Source organism: Cydia pomonella, chromosome 1 (assembly GCF_033807575.1).
Source record: "Cydia pomonella isolate Wapato2018A chromosome 1, ilCydPomo1, whole genome shotgun sequence".
In the NCBI taxonomy this organism is placed as follows: domain Eukaryota; kingdom Metazoa; phylum Arthropoda; class Insecta; order Lepidoptera; family Tortricidae; genus Cydia; species Cydia pomonella.
Genome location: NC_084703.1, coordinates 32,021,456 through 32,045,803, shown reverse-complemented (window position 1 = coordinate 32,045,803; position 24,348 = coordinate 32,021,456). Strand labels below are relative to the sequence as shown.

The 24,348-nt window shown below is 37.3% G+C and overlaps 1 protein-coding gene across 1 annotated transcript; it reads left to right on the top strand.

The window, feature by feature from the left end:
* The first annotated feature begins 6,579 nt into the window (after positions 1–6,579).
* LOC133519634 (myotubularin-related protein 9) lies at positions 6,580–24,008 on the top strand. Its single transcript, XM_061853680.1, has 10 exons — positions 6,580–7,439; positions 8,834–9,087; positions 9,380–9,578; positions 14,553–14,709; positions 15,207–15,320; positions 15,434–15,555; positions 16,328–16,434; positions 17,657–17,874; positions 18,447–18,629; positions 18,821–24,008. The coding sequence occupies exons 1-10, from the start codon at positions 7,293–7,295 to the stop codon at positions 19,000–19,002; spliced, it is 1,683 nt and encodes a 560-aa protein (XP_061709664.1). The 5' UTR covers positions 6,580–7,292; the 3' UTR covers positions 19,003–24,008.
* The last annotated feature ends 340 nt before the right edge of the window (positions 24,009–24,348 follow it).

Genomic DNA, 24,348 nt, shown 5'->3' with positions numbered 1-24,348 from the left:
GTTCGGTTATAACTAACTATTTATTGTAATATGGTGGTGTATAGGTGATAATCTTAACTACATTCTTTTACTAAATTAAACTTGTCTAAAACAATAAAAATTAAAAAATTATATATAAAATTGAACATATAAAAAAAACAAAAGTTAGTCACCAGGCGGGATTCGAACCCGTAACACTCGTTTAGCAGTCCGCGTCTTAACCCGCTGGACCAGACGGACAGTGGCCGGCAACACGAAATTAGCGACCATATTCTGCGTCGAAAGAAAAACGCATGAAAACTCGAAAACACGCGTTTTCCCAAACATAAGACTAATCTAGATCGATTGTTTACCCCCAAAAACCCCCATATACCAAATTTCAGCAAAATCGTTAGAGCCGTTTCCGAGATCCCGGAAATATATATATACAAGAATTGCTCGTTTAAAGGTATAAGATAATTAGGCATTAAAACACTCGTGTGATCTTTTTAACCTAAGCCCACACTCGTGTATTTTAATGCCTTTTATTATGTAGCAGTAACATAAACTACTAATATATGTTGAAAGTAAGTACAGGTACAAAAGACAAAAGTTTTGAAAATGTAATTTTCATCATCGTCACTTGGCTGTACATTTGAGGGCCTATCGCGAACCACGTTCGACGTTTTACCTCTCTGTCGCACTTGTAAATTCGTACGTAAGTATGACAGGGAGGCAACACGTCGAACGTGGTTCGCGGTAAGCCCTCTGATGCCACCTCCATTAGTCTTTTGTACGCCGGTATAGCCTTCGACTCAATGTATAATCTACACTTTTTATGGAAACGTAGTTCCTCCTTCCCGTAGAAATATTTAACTTTCCCATCACCAAGAAAGATTATTTGCTCGCATTAACAATTCCTCGTTTTTTCTCTGTTACTAAGTCAGTACAGTACAGTACACATATCAAACATTTTTCACTCATTTTGAAGTCATAATAACTTTTATTCTATAATTAAATTCATGTAATGTCCGCATCTAATTTATGTGCACGATAAACAAACAAATGAATGATTTGAAAGAAAAGACAAACAGCGCTTGCGAAGCTGAGCGGGGGGCGCGGGCGGGGCGAGGTATCTATCGCTCACTAGGTCGGCTACGATAGGCTCCCGCGCGCCGAGCTGACATGTTGACGGACCAGCGCGGCGTGGTTATGAATTTCGCGCCTTTTTAAGTTGATTTTACTATTACAATGCAAGCTACACACAGATATTTCTACCTTTCCATAAAATGGCTGCATATATTATTTTATAGTAATAGACTTATCTCTACGGACTTTAATTCAATATTAGATCTTACAGGACAAAAAACGCATATTAATTGTAAAGCACATATCCTATTCTTCTAATTTTTTTGCCTTGCCTATTAACTTAAGAATTTAGATATGATATTGTGGATTTTTCAAACTTTAATTCAATATTGACAAAATAATAAGCTAATTTGAGTTTGACAAAGTAGCACGTTGATTTTTTTTCTAAAAATTTGATAGCATAAAGCCTCATACATATTATAAAAGACGATGCTTAAATTTTGTACTTTAATTCAATATTCAAAATTCATCAATAAAAATACATAAATACCTTATTTATATCTAACGCTCGTTCTAAATTTTCTTCATATATTACAAATATGCTTAAAAATATGTCACATACCAGATAAACATCACTTTTCACTCTTTAGAATTATCGAAACTTATAGGGCAAAAATCCGGTCCCACTATTGGTCTAATTGTAGACTTTATATTAGCGTCAAACTCAATAAAAATCAACACCTGTTTACGTGTGCTACTTAGGTATGCATTTAAAAATTGTTTAACCAAATCAGCATAATATTATCTGGGTCTTGTTTCTATAATGTAAAAGGGGAAAATAAGTAAACAAACTGATACTGTCGGTGAAATTTAGTCATAAAAAGTGCTAACTAATACGAGTCTTCTCCAAGAAGGGAATACCTTTATGGTTGTCAATGTTGTTGTGTTAATATTGCTGGGGTCCAGCCATACAAGGAAAAAGTCCGAAATTTGCTATTGAAATTGAAATCTGAACCGATGTATAAGCCAGGGTTGATTTTGTTTTTAAATGAAACGAAAAAGAAGTACATATGCAACTCTGCTTCAATTGAACATTAATGGATTGTGAAGCAAAGGAACTAAACGACATGGTAACGGCGAAGGCCTACATTTAATCCTGAACGAAGCTAGGGATACTAAAATGGAATACTGTTGGAAATTTGAACGCCTGATGTTTTCATGCAGGCAATTAGCTCGCCGGCACCTGATCGCCGACAAATTATTGTCGACTCGTCCCTGTTGTTACATACGTCAAACACATAGTTAATCCGTGTAATCTTTATCCAATTTAAGTAATATACTTAAAAGTAATATCAGAGCCTTGTTTTTATTCCTACAAATTCTGAACGTAGTGAGGGATTCAAGTGCTGATAATAATTTTGCTATCATGTGACCCATACTATTTTTTATAACACATAAAGTAAAATAAATAAATCATTATAAAAAGGAAGAGATGTGACGTTTATACAATAAATGTAGTTTGCCAGCTACCTACAAGTCGACACTCCGTTGGGATCTGTCATGGCGGGAAGGTGGCTAGGCAAGCACACGATCACAATTTGTATTTTATTTAGGTACCACCTTGTCATACAACGGAGCTAAGACGTCACAGATTTGGTAGAAAGAAAGCGTAAAACTTTCCACGGGGCTCCGTTGGATTTTATAAAAAGGCTTCTAGATTGGCAAGCCCATTGAAAATTTGAATTTCACGCCTCGTTTCTAGTAATCATTAATCACGGTGTGCCTCGCCTCTGTTTCTGGCAACCATATTCGTTAGAAAGAGAGGCAAACAGCGAAACAGTATTAGACGCTTTTGTTGTATATAAAGCCCCCTCAAGACTATGCGCGTGAATCGCGGCGCGACTTCGCGGAGCGAACATACCGCGACGTTGACGTAGACTCCACACTCGCACAACTTCACGGCGATTTCACAGTTTGGTTCGCAGCAAGATGGCGCTGAAGCGTCAGCTGATCGGATTTAGTTTGCGGCAAGGCACTGATTCAAACTGGGAACTGTCAAATTGATTTTTGGTTGATCAAGTTCGCACCCAATATAACCAAGTAGCCGCCATAGAAGGCTATGACAGTTTAACAGATTAACCAACTCGTGAGCGAATCGCGGCCCGAAGCGATCGCGAGTGTGGAGTCTTGCAAGTTCGCGCTTCGCGTCTCCTTTAACGCGGGCCAAATACCGACAAAAACGGGGAATAAGGCGCGAAGGCGTGAACAATCTACGAAATCGACGCGAGGGCCCTCCACACTCGCGTTCGCAGCTTGGCGCCTCGATTCGCGCACGAGTGTGGAGGGCCCTTAATGCTAATTTTTTAAATTCTAGTACTAGCACAAAATGCTAGTACATAAAAAAGGGACGAGTATCGACGATTGTTCATACTTACTGACAAATTGGGTTTGGCAGACTATATCGCATCCCTTTTTTGGGTGCTAGTATGTGTATTTGCGTAAGACAAAGGAAGTATAATTCTCTCGATCTATGTTTGAAATGAGACTCCCAGCCAAACTAACCTGAAACACACACTTTTCAGTAAAAAAGGCGCGAAATTCAAATTTTCTATGGGAACTCAACTCGTTGCACCTCATTTTTTAAAATCACAATCCAAATATTCGGTGTCCACAATTTTTTTACTATCGTTACTTACTTCTTTTTTACCATATAAAATTTATGTATTTTATATGTATTGTAGATCAAAATCGTCTATACAATTATTTTCGGTACCTTCTCTCGTAATTCGCGTAATCGATACCTTTGATTAACCTAGAAATTGTATTCAAGACTATAATTACTGCAGATACTTATATTTAATTTAGTCGTAACCATATGGAGTGGCTGCTGATAGCCTCACCTCACCTCACCTCAGCTCAGCTCTATAGCTGAAAACTGATTTCATCCATCATTTTACTACATCCAAGATTGTACCACCAAAAGGCCACGTTAGGTTATATTCCGTAATCTTACATAGGTTCTGGTACATTGACAATGAACAAGATTGATTATATCCGAAGCCCATAGTCAATATTTTTCAAACTCAAACTCATTTTTATTACTGTATTTCTTCGCTTATATTATATAACAAAACACTACAATAACCAAGTCGTAAAAACCAGACTATACTGACATTATGATTTGTTTACCTTAAGTTTACCTGTCAGCTCTGATGTTAATTTGGAAATGTTTCGTAGCGAAATAATTCCATTTCCTGAACGGTTTTTTCCAACAGTTTATTATTTACATTATGTTTCGCTCTTGACTATGTATAGTTTTGGGCATTTATTGTCATTTTATTACTTAAAATTCAACACTGTGTTTATGAAAATAATAGCTTTTGCTGCTAGGGCACTTTGCCAACGTCAAGTTTATTAGAGACAAACTGAGGAGTGCACCACTTACTTTACTCTTTGCTTAAGTATAATTTACCATAATTATTTAAGAGGCTGTCAACACCCAATGTCCTTGAAATTGATGTTACTTAAACAGTTTTTTAAGAAAGACTATTTGTTTTAGTCAAGTAAGAAAAATATATGTTCATATTAATTATATTTCAAAGCCCGTGATCGTACTCGATACACGATTGAACGAAATCGGCTCGATAGAAAATAATTGCAAAGATTGGTCTTAAAATCACAATTAAACGGTTTTATGTCTTTATTGTTTTGACTTATGGGTCTGCAATTAAAATCACAATTTCAAAACATTTATATCTAAACCGTGGTCGAGTAAAATATTACACTAATAATCCACTTTTTTTATTTAAATATTTTTCTTATTATTCCCTTGCCCAGGCCCAGTAACATGCGACAGTGCTATCTCATTTACTCCGATACAAATAGACAGTGTGCGCGCTTTAAGTATTGACAGCCTCTTAAGTAAACCGCCACAATGACACTGACAACAGTGACAACCTATCACTAAAACTATTGCCAGTGCAAGAAATTAGTTCCAAATAATTTCCGCGACATGGCGCATGATCTTGATCATATATTCCTTCAGGCTTTAAGTATATTTGGGTCCACCCCAAAGAGTAAAGTAAGTATATAGGCAGTCCACCCTCTTGCTCTTGATGATGGTCGGTTGACAGATCGTAATTCGCAATGTTAAGATCTTTATACTTACTTTACTCTTTGGTTAGGATTGTAAAGACAAAGAGTAAAGTAAGACTTTGTACCTGGTAATGTTTAATGCAAAATAAATTATCTTTATCTTATGTTTATCTTTGAGCGACGCAACTTGTGGTAATTTTTGAACTTTTACCCCTGGCTGACGTAACTAGGAACAAAAAAGTTTTGTATGGAGTTTGTTTCGCAAATCTTTGCCAACGAAGAGAAAGAAAACGTCAGTGCTATTTATTCTGTCAAGTTTACATCAAGTCAACTGTCAGCCTAATTGTTTTGTTTGTTATGAAGGCCTGAATGTTTTTTTCGGGTATTTCGTGCAATTTCTTTATTATTTAGTGAAAATAGTGAACCGTGATCAGATTAAAGAGCGAGTTTGTTACAATGCCACCGAGAAAACGGTTTACTAAGTGTGAAATATGTGGCAAGCGAGCCACTCGAGAAAATCACGAAAAAAGGGATGTTATGGCGAAATTTCCCTTGGATAAAGACCGGTATCTATTGCTTTAGATACTTTTGACCTTATTTTGGTACAGCAGGTTTTAAACACATCGAAAATTTGATATATTATATTATTTTTAGTTGTGAACTAGGGATGTACTAAAACTATCGATAATTGTATGTTTATGTGTATATCAGTGTAAGTAACTAAATAAAATATGTGAAATTTCCTGAAAACTTGCATCCCATATGACACAAAATTAATTCGTAGAAGATTTTCAGTGGAAAATTATCTATCATCTATGCATTAATGGTCATTATTTAACTTTTTTTTTTATCGAGTAATTATTGAATATATTAACCTGAAATGTAAGTAAATTAATCTCTCTTTTTATGATCAATAAAAAATATTATACGACATTATTACACAAATTGACTTAGTCCCATAGTAAGCTCAATAAGGCATGTGTTGTGGGTACTTAGACAACGATATATACATATAAATACATAGAAAACACCAGGAACATATACGCATGGTCATCACACAAATAAATGCCCGTACCAGGGTTTGAGCCTGGGACCATCGGCTTCATAGGCAGGGTTACTGCCCACTTGGCCAGACCGGTTCTCATTTAAGAGACATATAAATACATAAAAAGTTAGAGCATTGATAAAGGGTTGTTGATAATTGGATGCCAAAAAAACGTGATTTATAGATGCATATTAGCGCTAAATAACCAGTTGATCATCTTATTAGCAAATACTTGCAATATAAACTGTAGATAACCAAGGCTGTATGTTTTCAGATGCAAGCAGTGGGTCATATTTGTTGGGAACGAAGACCTGATACATCTTCCCATAGAGAAGTTACATTTATTGAAACATGTGTGTGCAAATCATTTTGAAAATAGAGCTCGTAATAAAAAAAAAAATAAAAAAAAATTGTGAAGGAGTTTATAATTACATTCTGATTGTAACGATGTATTCTAAAATAGAATCCTAGTGTAGTGAGGGATTCAAGTGTTAACGCCTAAGGGTGGTATTCCACCTATGCAAATTCTTTGTCCAATGTGTATTGTGTCTCACATTTTGCTTAATGACAGAGTGAGTGAGACCTATCCACTATATAACATACAACTTAAATGTGGACTCGGTCCTAACTTGATTTCGAGTACAAAATTTGTAGACAGGAGTCTATGTTTCAACCCTCCCCATTTTATCGATATCGATAAGAAACGCAAGCGTGTAGCGTACTACATTATTTAAATCGCTTATGTTGGTACTATCGTTCTTAGACAGTTCTTTGTCGTACATTTTGGTAATGATTTGCGAAACAAACTGTTTCCACTCGCTAGTATGGGAGTCCCGTCTCTTAAAACGTAGTGATTATAAGCTCTAGTTTACCCATTTATATTTTCGAATGTCAAAAGCACGTCTAAATGTCAAAATGGAATAAAAGAATCGATAAATCCTTTTTTTTTAATCGTAGTTAAATGCAAACAAATACCAATTTTAATCAATTTTTATAATTAATTTTAATCACTTTTAGCGGTTCTATATTACTACGTTGTCGTCACATAGTGCCGATAGTCAACAACTTTAGCAAATCGAGTTCAACAAGTTATTGTTATAGTATAATGGAATTTATAGAGCTTATATCAATAAATAAACTGGATGGTGTTATTTTAAAATATCCTCACCAGGATAACGTCGATGGAACGGTGTGTATCACTGGACATCATCTCATTTTAAGTTCACGAAAAGAAGGCGTTCGCGAACTATGGGTAAGTTGATATTACATTACAGATTACAATTATGTACAAATTACAGCACTACAATATGTTGCTAAGCTGCAATAAAAACTCTTCTATTACTTTTTAGGTACTACAATATCGACTATTATTTTATTTAACATTATTACATGTGTATTAATTTGTGAAGTTACAAGCAGAACCCACATAAGTTAGTGGTTGATAAGGATAATTTATATCGCAATATCATTTTTTTGACAAGTGACGATAAATCGTTTGTATTAAAAAAATCTCATTTAACTATGGCTTCTTCTTCCTCACATTGTCTCAGCACTTAGCCATGGCTTATGGGAGCCTGGGGTCCGCTTGACAATTCCCTAGATTTGGCGCAGGCATTAGTTTTTTACGAGAGCAACTGCCATCTGACCTTCCAACCCAGAGGGTAAACTAGGCCTTGTTGGGATTAGTCGGTTTCCTCACAATATTTACTTTCACCGAAAAGCGACTAGTAAATATCAAATGATATTTAGTATGTAAGTTATGAAAAGTCATTGGTACGAGTTGGGGTTTCAACCCGCGACCTCCGGATTGCAAGTTGCATGCTGTTACCGCTAGGCCACCAACGCTTCTTTAACTATGGCATTTATTAGTATATATTCATGGTGAGTATTGTGTTTATAATGTCAACACTACTTTAACCTTTCGAGACCCGTGGGCTACCCGAGACCCCTGGGCTCCCTGGGTAGCCAGCTTCAAAAACCAATGATGGAATGTTGCTATATTTGTCCGGGTTTCGAAAGGTTAGAGGGCAATCCCTACTAATTAAAGATGTGCAAACTGCTTCACTGAATTAGTGTAGATATATATTACTCATTTAGCTCAGTGGATCTGTAGAGTGCGTAAAGAGATAGTCATACCCACAGCCATAAGTGCCACGAAGATGGCAAATCACAAGATACAATCCTACCATGTTTTCCTGCCACTCCCCGAATTGCTCTGAAATGGTCATTTCACATATTCACATTGTCTCACTTATTTGGCTTGGCCAAAAGCGTAAAAAGCAAGCAAGTAACACCGAGATAGATGAGTTACTGAAGCAAGTTAAATCTTAAGTGAGTTGAGGTGTGAGTGAGTTTAATTAAAAGTATATCTTTTTTCATTTAAAACACTCACTTGTAAACAACACATGTCTACTACTAATCCCTACAATAATATTATAAATGCGAAGTGACTGTGTCTGTCTGTATGTTACTTCTTTATGCTTCCACTCCACACATTCACTAATTTAGATGAAATTTGATATAAACATAGCTTGCCCGGGAAGGGAAAGGGACATACAATAGTTTTTATTAATCCTCATCATAAGTTCAAGCTAGTTTTTAATATTTATTACATAATTTTCAACCTATATGTTTTTGGTTTTCTAGCTTCTTCATAGAAACATAGATAGCATTGAAAAGAAAGAAAACAAGCCTGTGAATGGCATTACGCAGGGTGGTTCCTTGTTCTTGAAGTGCAAAGATCTGCGGATATTCCAGCTCGACATCAGCTCTAGCACGGAACTAAACATGCTGGCTCAAACCTTAGAAAACCTCTCTGGGCTACAAGATCCCAGCCTTTTCTATCCATTTTTTTATAGACATATGCACCCAATTATGGAAAATGGGCATACATTATACAGGTAAGCTGTTTTATTAACAACCAAATCAGTATACTGTCTGCTTCAAAATTCGTTTATTTTTTAAATTAATCACTGGTTTGTGTTGTTTTTAACCAAAAGGAACCATATAGTTAGTTCGCAGGTTGATTTCAAATTGAAGCTATATGGAAACAGCGCTTTATTGACAACCAACAATAAGTACACTTCTGGTTTAAAATGACACAATTTTTGATTTACTCATTTAGCAGAAAAAGTTTTAGAAGGTAACAAAAATTTTAAGAATATTTTTTGTATTTATTACATTTATTTTCAGTATAGAAGGTGAATTCACAAAAGTGCTGGCAACAGAGGAGTGGAGGATATCTCGAGTCAACCAAAACTACACCGTGTGCCCGGCATACCCAAAGGCAGTGGTTGTCCCCAAAAGTGTAGATGATGATATTTTAGCACTGGCTGCAACATTCAGACAAGGTGGCCGATTTCCTGTGCTCTCATATAGGCACAACAATGGGGTAAGTCGAAATTTGAATTTTTGAATCAATCATTATAGCCTAAGCCAAACCTATTACATAAACCTTGTGTTAATTTGGCACTTTCCTCGAGAAACTCGTATATTATGTGTATTCGTATTTATAATAAATTACCTAACATTTGTAAGAATAATAATTTGAATATATTTAAATCAGAAGTCCACGCTTGGCTAATACAGAGTTGTTTTTATAGTATTAATGAATTTTTAAATAATGATTTAATAATGGGATTTGATTGTATTTTACTTCAATTTTATTTAATTTTATTTTTATTATTGCATGATTTTTATTAGGTAAGAGCTTAGATTATTATTTATTAGTGTGCTTGACATCATTCGTTGTAAGGAAATGTTTGTTTGTACACCTATAAAGGTAGTCTTGGTGAGTCCATGTAAAATTGTTACAATAGTAATTACCGGCAATGTTACCCATTTCTCACAAACAATAAAGATTATGATTATAAGGATTTCGCTCTATACATATTAAATAATAAGTTGTATGGGAGGTATGGTAAACCTCATTATTAATAAGTTTTTAAATTATTTTATCTTATTACGCTTAAATTTAATAGAAGATAATTTTGAGCAATGTTTGATTAAAACATATCATAAGTAGATATTAATCCATGTATCTATGGAGTAAGCACTCTAAGCTTAGGTACTTATTTCACTTTGGCCTAAGTAAGCATCTTTCGGTTGGAGCAATACTTATTCTTTTGCTTCTCTCTCCCAAGTTAACAAAGTATATGTTACATTTCTATCATATATGTGTGAAATGGTCTGGTAAAGAATTTTACAATAAATAACACACTATATTGGATGTTATCTCAGAAGTTGCTTTGCTGTAGTTGAAAGCTAACTTATATTATTATTTTTTATTCAAAGTTCATATTGTGCCTGTGTATATTTTATGCCTTGTATGAATTTTTTCTGGTGTTAAACTTGTGCTAAACAGTAATTAGGGCTACGGTCCGATTCGAAGAATGAGATACAATAACGATAAGTTCTGGTTTAGATAAGTTCTTATTTACATATCATTTGTATGTCATATAATTGACAGAAGCAGCTCGATTCGGGCAACCAATTCACTTTGACGTTAGAGATATCGTAGATAGATCTTATTGGGATCACAGTGGAAACGAAATAAACGTCAATTTTGACATGTCGTTTAGTTATCGATCTTACCAAGATCTTAAACGTGTCTTAATCATTCTTCGAATCGGGCCGTTAAGCTTATTAGTGACACCATTACAAATAGGCATTAGGCACACTGACAATCCCAAAATCTATTTACTGCCCACGGAAAAAGCTGGAGCGAAAGTTCACCGCGATATATTTTATCGATATGTTTTTGCAAACGATAAGATGTTTTGTAAGTGTTTTTATTTACAATAAAAATATACAGATGATTACTATAACTAGCTTATATCGAAAACTAAAATAGGCCCTTAGGGCATTGTACCAAGGATGATGGCGGCATTTATCGCAGTATCGCAATACTGGTACGTTGTGCGAGGAAGCCGCCAGCTCTTCGGTCACCAGTTACGTCAAAGTGATTTGTTATGATTTAGTATAAAAAGTTTTCTCCCAAAATGGAATTTCTCAGAAAGAATACCGTTCTTTCGCTGGGATCGCAAAGCTATTATTCCCTCTTAAATAATTATATTCCAGTTTGCAACTACCTATTCATGTATTCAATTGAAATATCTGATTTATATAACTTTAAAACCTACTTTTGATATTTTATTGTATCATTTCACTAAATCAAGTGGGACATTTACATCAAAATACCTTATTTTAGTGTTATAAATTATATCTAGGTACTTTCTTTGTTTCACTGAACCAGTTCAGAGATTTGACCAAATCAGTAGCTGTACCAGTACCCCTAGTGTAAATTTATTCGATAGCTAAAAGTGACGTACGCGTTTGCGTTAAGTCTCATTTTGTATGGGATTTTCAGTTTCCAAAACGTCCCACTTGGCGCGCTGTTTCTAAATTTCATACAAAATGTCGTCACGTCACGCTATCGAATAAATTTACACTAGGGGTTCTAGTGATAGTAAAGACTTTATCATATCGAATCGAGTTGACTTTTCGAGCGAGAGAGTGACGTCCTTCGGGGATATAATCAATACACTAAACAAGTCTGAACCTCCAGATCTTTGTACCATTTCTCAGTTTTTGTACATTTTGTACAACATATGTAACATGTTTATTATGAGTTATGAGTGTTTGTGTTCTAAACAAATAAAAAGTTTGGTGAAATGACAACGTAAGTTTATTTTATCATAGAATAGCATTATGTTATTCGTAAACACAAACAAGACAAATTACATAAATAAATATTATAGGACATTATTACACAAATTGACTAAGTCCCACAGTAAGCTCAATAAGGCTTGTGACAACGATATATATAATATGTAAATATTTATAAATACTTAAATACATAGAAAACACCCATGACTCAGGAACAAATGTCCATGCTCATCACACGAATAATTGCCCTTACCAGGATTTGAACCCGGGACCATCAGCTTCATAGGCAGGGTCACTACCTACCAGGCAAGACCGGTCGTCACATAATATAACATATTAAATACTTTGACACTTTTTTGTTTATTAGTTTTCTTAAAGCTGTGCCATGTGGATTCTGAGTCGTATTTCTAATTTAAATTATAGTAATGGCTCAGCCCACCAAAGCTTGCATGAGCGAAATGAAGTGAACTACTCGTAATGACTTCTGTCCCTCTGTCGAAATACACTTTTTGACATACGAACAAAACCTTACCTTACTTAACATTACCAGTAATATACTTGACTTGGTACATACTAGTTATGTATTCTGTTGCATTCGTTTATGAGACTGCTAGCTTAACAGTCGAGACGCGATTTACCTAGTTGGTTACTAAGTTCTGTTACTCGATTTACAACCTCTTTATTTCCGTTAAAACAAATGCTATCGAAAACAAAAAATTACATAATGTAGTAGATTTGTGAGCTATAATACCACACATAACGCTTATCTCGTCGTATCTATAATGAATTGGGGCCTAAAAGAGAATCGTCTCGCAGTAATTGCGTTGCACAAATGTGGGCACCCGCCAAACATGATTTTGAAGTTGCTTGAAAACCTAAAAATCAACAAACAATTTTGTTTATCGCACAATTAATAGATACAATAGTACTCAGAGCTTCGATGACCGCAAGAGGTCTGGAAGACCACGCACCGTTCGGACCCCAGCTCTAATAAAGACAGTGAAGGCAAGAATTCCAAGAAACCCCGTCCGGAAGCAAAAGTTGTTGGCAATACAGATGTCTGTGAAGAGAAGCTCCCTAAAAAAAGTTATCAATGAAGACTTTGGACTAGACGCTTACCGCAGACAAAAAGGGCACAATTAAAAGGTGCCTATGAAGGGGACAATTAAAGACTTATGAGGCTAGAGAAAAGTCGCGTGCTATTGAAGCGATACGCACAAAATGGCCACCGAAAAATACTATTTACAGATGAAATTTTTTTTACCATTGTAGAATGTTGTAACCGCCAGAATGACAGAGTGTATGCAAAAAACAGTCAAGGGGTGTTTGCGGCTGTTCCGAGAGGGCAACGAGGCCATCATCCCTCTCATGTGATGATTTGGCTGAGTGTGTCATACTCAGGGCTAACACAGGTTCATTTCTGTGAAAAAGGTGTGAAAACTGGGGCCAAAGTTTAACAGAAAACCGTTCTCGAACCCATAGTGAAGCCCTTAAGCCACACCCTATTTCTAAACCAGCCATGGGTCTTTCAACAGGACTCAGCTCCTGCACATAAGGCAAAAACAACTCAAGCCTGGTTTCGAAGGAACAAAATTGACTTTATTGCCCACGAAGACTGGCCGTCCTCCAGCCTGGACCTTAACCCCCTGGATTTTGCCATATGGCAGGGTATTGAGGAGAAAGCCTGTGCTAAACCCCACACAAATCTTGACTCCCTCAAGCGGGCCATAGTTAAGACAGTGACGGAATTAGACATGGCAATCGTGCGTGCCGCTATTGTTGACTGGCCTCGTCGTTTGAGGGCCTGTGTCAAGGCCAGAGGAGGCCATTTTGAATGATATTGTCATATGTAATTTCTGATTTTGTGTACTTAATTTTAATATATAGTTTATTCAACTTTCGTTCGTATATTTTATGTAGATAAAGATTATTGCAGTAACAGAATTTAGTAACTAGGTATTTATTTAGTATTCATTTTATTTTGACACTTGGAGAGACTAGCATGGCCGATAGAATGATTCATTGGTGTACAGTACAGAAACTAATTCACTTTTAACAAACGTGAATGAATGAATACACACATATTGGCTTACCTTCTTTAAACTTATTAATCCTGGCTTTGTGTAAAGATAAAGATAGTTTATTATTCAAGCAGGCATATTACAATACGCTTATGAACGTCAAATAAGGCTACGTCATTACGGGCATACCTCGATCAAAATTCTTTTCGTTGTTTCTGACCACTCTGTCACGCGTGTATCTATGACTTCTATCAAATAAATAAAAAAAGTCGAGTGCTATTGTATGTCTTTCTAGCTGTAGATTAAATTTTACATCGGAAATATTGAAACCAAAATTACATCTTATACATACAAAAAGCTCCAATACGTCATATTCGGGCTCAATAAACAAGACACCTAAAATAAATTTGACCCACCTATTGTATTATATCTACTTATTTTAACACAATATGTTAAAATTAAAATCTTATTAAGATGTAAAGTTTCCATTTTTTTTTTTTTTGCTACTTGATCGAATCAGGAGGTTAACCCATTGACCGCCATAGATCTCAACAGACGCGCGCTCCTACAGCCCAATATCAACGTTCGCGCAAGCCGACAAGGTTCACGTGACGCGCCGCGTACGTTAGGCGTGGCGCAGCGTTCAGAGTGTTAAGTATGGCTCGTTTATTTTTCAGGCAGTACTGCTGCGGGCGGGGCAGCCGCTGTACGGGCCGAAGCACCGGCGCTGCCGGCCCGACGAGGCCATCCTCAACGCCGTCGTGGGCCCGGGCATGAAGGGCATCATATACGATCTGAGGAGCACCAATTCCATTTCACAGCAGCAGAGTAAAGGTACGTGTTGAAGTAGAACAAACCACACAATGGAGTGTAACATAAGGCAAAGTTATGTTATTTGACAACTGATGTAGATAGCGCTGTACGGCTACGTACGTTATGTAACTTGTGGTAACTGGATGATGATGCTTCAAAATGGATGCTGGACAAGTAACCACAACAAATATGGCACATTACAGCACTATCTATTTTACTCGTAGCTGGCAAGGGGGTAAGATTTTTTGTTAGACTGTTACGCCTACACCTTCTATTATCAATAAATATTTGATACCGGCAATTATATGTTCGTTGAGTCGACTGACACTTAGTACAACATGTAAGTAATGAACTCCATTCACCGCATTTCTTCAAAGCAAATGTTATCGTGTCGTTGTAGATAACGAATTTGTCTTGTCTTCAATAATTGTTTATAATATAACTTCTATTCTGGGCCCCAAGATACAGGCTCGGCCTAGTTTGGTATTTCAAAGAAACATTTTGTATTTATTGTATAGGTGGTGGCACAGAGAGCAACTCTAACTACTCTCAGTGGAAGATCTACAACAGGTCGATGGATGACGTTGATAACCAGCAACAGCTACTGGATAGTTACGCCAAACTTATTGAAGGTGATAGCCGACGAGAATTTGATAATTTTGAAAGACCAGTTAATCGATGAAGTTACATTTTATAGTGTGTTCTGAAGTATGTTTATTTGTAACGATTGTATTTCTATTGGCAGCCTGCAACGACCGCGAGATATCGAGCGACAAGTGGATATCGCGGCTGGAGTCGTGCGGCTGGCCGGAGAGCGTCCGCAACGCGCTGCACACCGCCTGCATCGTCGCGCAGCACATACACCAGGTTGTATTTACTTGCTAGTTTGCTCTATCTACGAACAATAATAAGTTTCTGCCAATAATTTCATTTTTATAAACACGTATTTTTGCCAACTGTACTTTACGCCGCCAATGAATCGGACTTGGGAAAACGAATCATATTAGCCCCATCTCGATGGGTCTACTAGTAGCCTCCGAAGAGTTCTATTAGCGCTGGGTGAGGGGCCGCTCCAACAGCATACTGACAGTGATTGCGAGCAGGTTCGATTGCGCATATGTGAATCATTTTACATAACCCAACTTAATATTTTTTTTATTTATGAGTATGACGTTGATTATTAATGGATATTGATATATAAATTGTGTCATATAACTAAATTGTGTATAGCTAGTAATAACTTGTATTCTAATTTGTAATTGTGAGTTTTAGTTGAATTTAATTTTTTTAATAATTTTAATGTGTATATGGACTCTGAAATAAAATAATTTTATTTTTTTATTTATATTTATTATCCTTCTTCTGACTCCATTATCAGATCAGCTCGATGGTATTCAATCATCATTTTGACATCTGTATTAAACATACAATATTTCCAATCAATACCCCTTTAATAGCGTAAAAATAATCAAAGGAGCAGGTAAAAATAAACGAAGGTTAATGATTTTCCTGAATATCCCTCTGTTGTAATAGGAGTCGGCAGCCTTATCTCACCAAACGGCCTCGCTTGCTCGCCCACTAGGCGGCACCTCCCCATCTCCTGTGTAGTCATAGTAACGTAGTGTTATGGTGTTTGCAGAAGGCCGAGCCGGTGCTGGTGCACGGCACGCGCGGCGAGGACGCCACGCTGCTCGTGTGCTCACTGGTGCAGATTATACTAAATCCCGACTGCAGGACTATACGCGGGTACGTACTTTACCAAGGACTAGTAGAAGCATCTCCGTTCCAGGCTTCCAGCTTGGGCAATAATCAGCTATCCGGCTGTTGTCGTCTACAGCTCGCATTTATAAGTAAACCGATTCTGGTAAAAATTTTGAGCGAGTTCGAAACATTGGATATTTTTGTCGATTCAATTTTCAAAATAAATTTATATGGTGATTGTTCGCGAGAACAACAGCTCACAGAGGTCCAAATATAAATTGCGCTATGAAAACTGAAACGAAACGTAAAATGTAATTGAAGGTCCTTCTTCGCTTATTTGCACCGACTTAGCAGTGACTAGGCGGGACAGACTGCCTGACCACTGTCCGTAAATTACAATACTAAAATAAAACCCACCCTATGGGGTTTATTTCAGTATATACACCGTGTTCCTTTTTCCGTTAATTTCAAGTTTAACTTTCTCAAAGACACCGGTATTCTAATTAACTCCATTTCGGAGAAAATCAGTAATTTATTTTTATCTTATAAGACCCCTACGAGCGTATACACTTGCCTTAGGGCCTGTTTACATATTTATTAGTGTTTAATACGAGTTAATAGATTTGCTACTAAACGTAAGTACTACCTCGGACGATCGATATTTGAAATGTCATTGATATGTGATAGTTTTCAATTGTTTGGTTGAGTTAAATGTAATGCCTATATTACAACAACGTTATATGCAACATTTAATTACTTTTTATTAAAAATTCAAAACAAAAAACAATTAAAAAAATTTTTTTTCTTGCGAACTACCCATGCCATTTAGTTTCCTTAAACGTACTTACTTATTCACCGAAGTTAAAGGAATTCAATAAATACACGGTGTATAATATAATAATTAATAAATAATTATATTCCATCAAATCTTTTAGGGCACATAATAAAGCGATGTTACCAATATTTTAGAGTTTTCATAGACAACCTACGATTACAATTTTAATGTTAACTATCTACCTTATCGACCGAGGTTAGTATACTTTTTTTCTATTCGACGGAGCCGGAAAGCGGCAACTTCGTTCAGCGCGTCCACACAGAGGGCAGAAAAATCTTTCTATAATATTAATATCCAGAGAGGAAAATGGGGACTACGTTCGTATGCAGAAGCGATCAACTGACCTCGTCTCCTTCTTAACGGCTCCACCATAACTGTCCAAAATGCTTTGATCCCTTACCCGAGGGCCACGACTTACACAGCGTGCTATAGTTTGCAGGCGCTAGTCGAGCGCGAGTGGCTGGCGGCGGGGCACCCGTTCGGGGCGCGCCACCGCTGCGGGCCGTACTCGGCCGCCCCCCGCGCCGCCCCCACCTTCCTGCTGCTTCTCGACTGCGTGCGGCAGTTCCTCGAGCAGTACCCCTGCAGCTTCGAGTACCGCCAGTCCTTCCTCATCACGCTGTTCGAGCACTCGTACGCGAGTCAGTTCGGTGAGTGTAATGAAGCTGGCCTCTCGTGACCGCGCAGTGAGTCACCTCGTTTCCTAAAGACCGCTAGACCCCTTAACCTGAGTAACGGAGTGTTAAGTTAGACTGTTCGAGTGTTGTCAATCTTTTATATTTGTCGATATAAAATATATTTAACGCAGTTAATTGAATTCAATTTTTGGACAGTTTTTTCTCGATTTTGGCAACCGTAGCCTACGGAGACTAACAAGCAACGCTAAGCGGTCTTCGTATTCTATGGGTGTTGATATATTACGGGTGTCACATGCGTGTTTCTGACTTATGAAGTGATTGTTTTTACTATGCAACCAAATGAATATTTTGTAAGTTGGCAGCAATGCACTTAGTTTAAAACTGTATTCGTTTTGATTTTGTTAGGTTGGTAGCCATTAATCGCAGAATTGTTAAAGCGATTTAAAGCACAAGTGCTGTTATGAGGAACAGACAATATAGACTTTTCTTGAAACCTTTTATGTATGTTCTTTTATTCGTGTTAATGAATGCATAAATGACAGATAACAGGAGAGGAGTAGGAAAATATTATTGTGGTGTTACAGGGACCTTTCTATGCGACAGCGAGCAGGAGCGCGAGTACCGCGGCGTGAGCGAGCAGACGACCAGCGTCTGGTCGTGGATCAACCAACCGGACGAGCTCTCCGCCTACATCAACCCGCTGTACGACCCCACGCCGACCGTCATCTGGCCCTCCGTGGCGCCCATGAGCTTCGTCATATGGGAGGGTGAGCACTGTCCTCGTAGTATAGTCCTGGGTCAACCGGGCGAGCTCTCCGCCTACATCTACCCACTGTACGACCCCATGCCGTCCTTCATCTGGCCCTCCGTGGCACCCATGCCATAAGGATGGGTGCATTAATGAGTATTATGTCGATCTGTTTATGATAAGCCTCAATGATTATATCTCGGTCTACAGAGCTGTACCTGCGCTGGTCGATCCCCCAGTCGACGGAGCAGCGCGAGGAGCAGTACGGCGTGATCCGCGCGCGCGAGCAGTCGTTACGGGCGCGGGCGCACGCGCTACGCCGCGAGCTGCTCGACCTCGCCGCGCAGTACTACGCGCCGCAGGACAAGCAGGAACTGCTGCTACACAACTAGCTAAACCTTCAATTATTATTGCGCAGTGCAGATGAGTAAACATAATCTTTATATTACGCGTCGCAGGACAGGCGTGAACTGAGAGCTAACCTCAACAGAGAGCGGACCTTTGCCTTCATGGGCCCAAATATTCAATTATTACTGTGCCCATACATAGATGTAACTTTAATATTACGCACCGCAGGACGAACCAGGGAGGAACAGCTTTAAAATATCGCAAGCCTTCACGGTTGTAGCTCTTTTAACTCTGACGGTTCGAGCTTTTAAAAGGCCCCGAATCGGGAATAGTTTACTTCTAAAGTGATCGAACTGACCGATAGAAATACATATACAGTTGCCGTAAGGTATCGTTTGATATGCAAATCCAAATATGATTATTGATTATAAATTTGTATGTTCATTTAAAGTTACCCATCTATGAAGAATGTTCGAGTTAACACATCTAGACTCGTCGTTATAATTTTCCCTCATATCAGAGATTGCAACAAGCAACAACAACAAGTACCTATATTTCTATTAAAAACGTGCTCATGGTGTCTTTACCGCTTTACAGTTTATGACGTTAATAAGATACGTTTTATTACTCATAGGACAAAGTTCGGTTCTGCAGTTTGGTACAGTGAGCTGCGAGATTGCATAGAGTAATTATGAACGAACTCATTGATAAAGTCACCACGGACTTTTGAAGCTGATGGTACATGAGATTGATTTACGTAGCAGTTTCATTGCTGTTTGTGAATGCAGCTCGAGGAAGGATAAGGAGCTTTACATTGTGTTTAAGAATATTATTCCATAACCTAAGGCTGATTTGAGACGCGCGGAAATCAACCAACAGCATTGGTGCTCTTCTCCGCTCCGAATGATATTGGTTGGTTTCTCAGTGGAAACTCGTGGCTCACTGTGGGACTTGGTCAATTTGTGTAAAATAAAAAGCAGTGTATACGCCATTTGTGGACTGTTCCTTTAATATTTATTTAGTTTATCGGTTCTTACGTTTCGAGCGAATGTTATTTTCGTTTTAAACTTAACACTGACCTCACAGTTAACACCGATTGTAGTTAGGTATATTGGATAACTATTGTAGGTAGGTAGATTGTGTAACGCCTGTGTGTTACTTATTGGTAAAGTCAAAATGATAACTGCAATTATGAAATGTATAACAAAGAGAAAGATACAAACTGCCAGCTAATAAGTAATTAACGTAAGTAGTTATTATACCGATGTAGGGCCAATATTTTATCAAGTAGGTACATATAGATAGTTAGACATCTTGTTTTCAATCGTTTTCTGTCCAGGTAAAGCCATCAATTGCTTTTATAAACAATAAGTCAATAATACGCCTTCAATACATTTCTTGGTATATTATCGGGTTTTGCTATTAGCATCTCTCGCCCCAATACGTCAAACGAAAACAAATAAAAATATAATGTGATCGAAACTGAACACAGTATCGTAATATCATAGGATTCATAGGACAGGACATCGGATTATCAGATGAGACAGGAAACAGATACGGCAAACCGCAAAATATACATTAGCAAGCGATCGACATGCAATAACCCATTTATTTATATGAAAAGAATAATCCGGTCCTTGGTTTCCGCTTTGTATCACCAAAGAAGTATTTAGATTTTAGTTTGTAGAACGCTGACCGACGCCACACGACGACCGCGCGTGAGCAGTGAGTACACCACAGCTGTGTTTATATTCTATTTATATACTAGAATGACTGTTTGATTGACTACCTAATTATTTTGGCGGTGTACCGATTTTGTACTAATACTACAGATCGGTTGGACACATTACAGCATTGGGGCAAACACAGGGAGAAAAAAATTGGGGAGCTGATGTAGAAAAACAAAGGAATATTGCCTTAACACAGTTATAACTCGCGGCCGTGCGTTTTTATTACGTGGATCCATGGCATAAGTTTAATGGTAAAATAACTTGAAGTATCTAAAGTACTCTGTAGAATTGTTTACGAATGGATGCCAGACAGGGCTTACACTAACAACCCCAATACCGAGCATTACAACGGCTTTACCTAATCGCTGTTTTGCTTTCGTATAATTTATAAGATATTCGTCTAAAATATATACAATCCCAAATAAATTATTTATTTTTGTAAACTCGTAGAACTGACGTATATAATCGTGTACACTGGCAAGACATACATACATATATGGCCCAATGTCATCATATAATAAACCCTAAACAAATATCCTACTTATGATATACTTCAATGTGAAAATTGTTGTAAAATGGGTGTCTATTTCCAAGCTTGTTAGTCAATAAAAAAAGGCTTAACAGTTTTGGATGGCTTTTGGGGGTTTTGTAAACGGATAGCATATATTAATTAATAGAAGAAGACGTTACTTTGTCAATCAGTGCTAACCTGTTATACTTATTTGCGTATTTTTGCATGCAATTAATGATCCCACCCTCCCACCGCAACTAATAAATATAATAAACCAGCACCAAAAGTTTGTACTTTACAATAGGATGAGGTATATCTATGACAGTAGTTTATGTTGCTTCAGATACCATAAGTAGTTAAAAAATACAGCGAATTTAAGTTTTCATACCAAACTGTTATTGCTCTATTTCGTTTGTTGTATAAGCTGGAGCTATAAACTAATTACACGCATTGATATACCTCAAGTGAAAAGTTTCATTAGAATCCGACACGTAGTTTTAAAATGATAACGAAACTTCGTTTGTATGGGAAGGTGAAATTCGGCCGAGCTTACTGCGTCCGTCATTTAAGTTAAATATAAAAAAAAAATTAATTCATCCCAAGCAAAAGGCAACTGGATGGAACTTTCATATGGGCCATCATTCGACGCGAGAGCTATAGTTAGTAAAGTTGGTACTAAATATCAGTCCTCGTAAGTTTCGAGGGCCATTCCAGTTTTAACTATAGTGTCTAGTTTTTTTTTTTAATTAAAAATATTGAGCGTTGCAATTTTCACCTTTTGTGTATTCATGATTATATTATAGAATATTTATTATCCATTAGCATATCTATGATGTTTATTTTAGTAAAGATATCGAAGCTTCAATTAATCACTATTCCGTTCCGCCGTGTAGCGCCTGACGATATATAACATGATTTAAATCGACCAGTCCACATCCCTAAATAGGTAAATCCCTAAAAATCCTTGTATTGAGAACAGACAATGTGGCCTTGGCAAAATCGTGTAATAAGTCTGTGCGCAAAATGAATGATGCAAGGCCCCAACGTTGTCTGTTCTCAATAAAGAACTGAATACTCATGCCGTACCCATTATGGTGGTTACACTGTTGTGTATGTGTGCGTAAAAATGGTTTTTAGGGATGTGGACTGGTCCTTTTTAATCATGTTATAATATATATCGATAAGCGCTAAACAGCGGAAAATTTTAGTAAAGGAAAACATATTTAAGAAGTTATTTACGAATTGTAATTAAAAATCCGACCTTTCCCTTCTGACCTGTGTCAACTACGATAAAGAATAAAAGCTTTTCTGTTAATTTTAGATATCATTAAGCCTTTCAAGTACAATTATAATGTTACGAAATGCCGGCTTTTTTACTTCTTAACGGCAATTCTTATAGTGCCGCCCACGACAAACCCTCATTGTCGAAGACCTATTTTTATAAATTAATTATTCAAGTTACTCTATTATAAATATAATTAAATTATTATAATAATTACATTGTATTTATAATTTAATTATTGCACTACCTACTTAGAAGAATAAGGATGTATATAAAAGCATTTCAGGGCAAAATTATTGAATGAGCTTGAGCATTCCGTAAATTTAAATGTTACTTCTTTACACTTTCGTCTTACCGTACTATGAAAACTCCGAGGCCTGGTTATATGCCTCTGGCCAGATGATAGGGCCACCCTCTATACGGGCTAATATGACAAACACCAGTTGATGATTATTTCACTAACCTAAGAATTGTGATAAATAGTATGCTAGGTACTTAATTAAGAAAGTAAAACTAATATATATATATATGAATAGGCTTTACATGTACTCAAAGTATATTACACCCCACCAGGCCTAACAAGCCTAAGTGACAAACGAAAACTCATTCAATTGTGGTCAATACGGTTAAGTGTGGCAGCGGGGTAAGTAAAACCCCCAATAAACGCTAATCAATGTGTGTGTAAACAAGCCCCAGTGTGGCCAGTGTGAAGGCCATCCACACTTATCCGTATTGACCTTACCATATTCTTACGCAATAAATTCCAAGATGAACCTGTTTTTACAATGTTACGTGACTTACGGCAGTTACGCGTGGTGGGGCAGTATAACGATTGGCACGTGGCACTAAATAAAAGTTCTGTGTATTGAGGCAATTAACTATTGTAAGCGGACGTAAATAGAAGAGAGTAAGTTCATGGCATAAATTTATGATATTGTTCGTTCGGCAAAAGAAGAGTCGTGGAATATTGTATGAGAACCAATACATTCCATGACTCTTCTCTTTCCGCACAGACGTGGGGTTTCCCTGCAATTTTTTTTTTCACAATTTCATGATTTTCTGCTAGTTTTAAGAATCTGAATTTTCATATTTTTTTTAAATAAGATATGATATTTATATACTATTAACATACGGAGCAAATGTAATGTTACTGTACTCTGGCAAATCCACTTTGTCGGTAGAAAAAGGCGTAAAATTATACTTTTTTTATGGCAGGACAACCATTAGTGCCTACAATATTTAAATTACTCATAGTGTTGTGTTCCTGCCGGTGAGTAAGGTTGCCAGAGCTCAACGAGGGGGGTGGGGTTAGGGTCGGCAACGCGCATGTAACTCCTCTGGAGTTGCAGGTGTACATAGGCTACGGAGACTGCTTACCATCAGGCAGGCCGTATGCTTGTTTGCCACCGACGTAGTATAAAAAATTTACCGCCTTCTTCTACCGACGAAAATGGCTTGCCAAATTATAGATGTCAATTTTTATATAAATGAATTTATTTGTTGGTCAATTATACATTGCGCAGCAAACGTTTTCTTTTTATTACGTTAGTGCAGGGGTTCCCAAAGTGTGCGCCGCGGCGCCCTGGTGCGCCGTAGAAAGTAAAGAGGGGCGCCGTGAGTTCTATCATTATACGAAACCACAAATATTCGCGGGTACCTATTTAAGCGCTTGCATCGGCAAATAATATAGCGTCGTGTCACTCTTTTTCGACCGTGATTTTAAATTTACAAGGGCGCCGTTGCAAAATACTAAACTTGTAACTGCGCCGCATGTTGAAAAAGATTGGGAACCCCTGCGTTAGTGCATTATCCATTTTTAGGGTTCCGTACCCAATGTGTCAAACGGGACCCTATTACTGACTTCGCT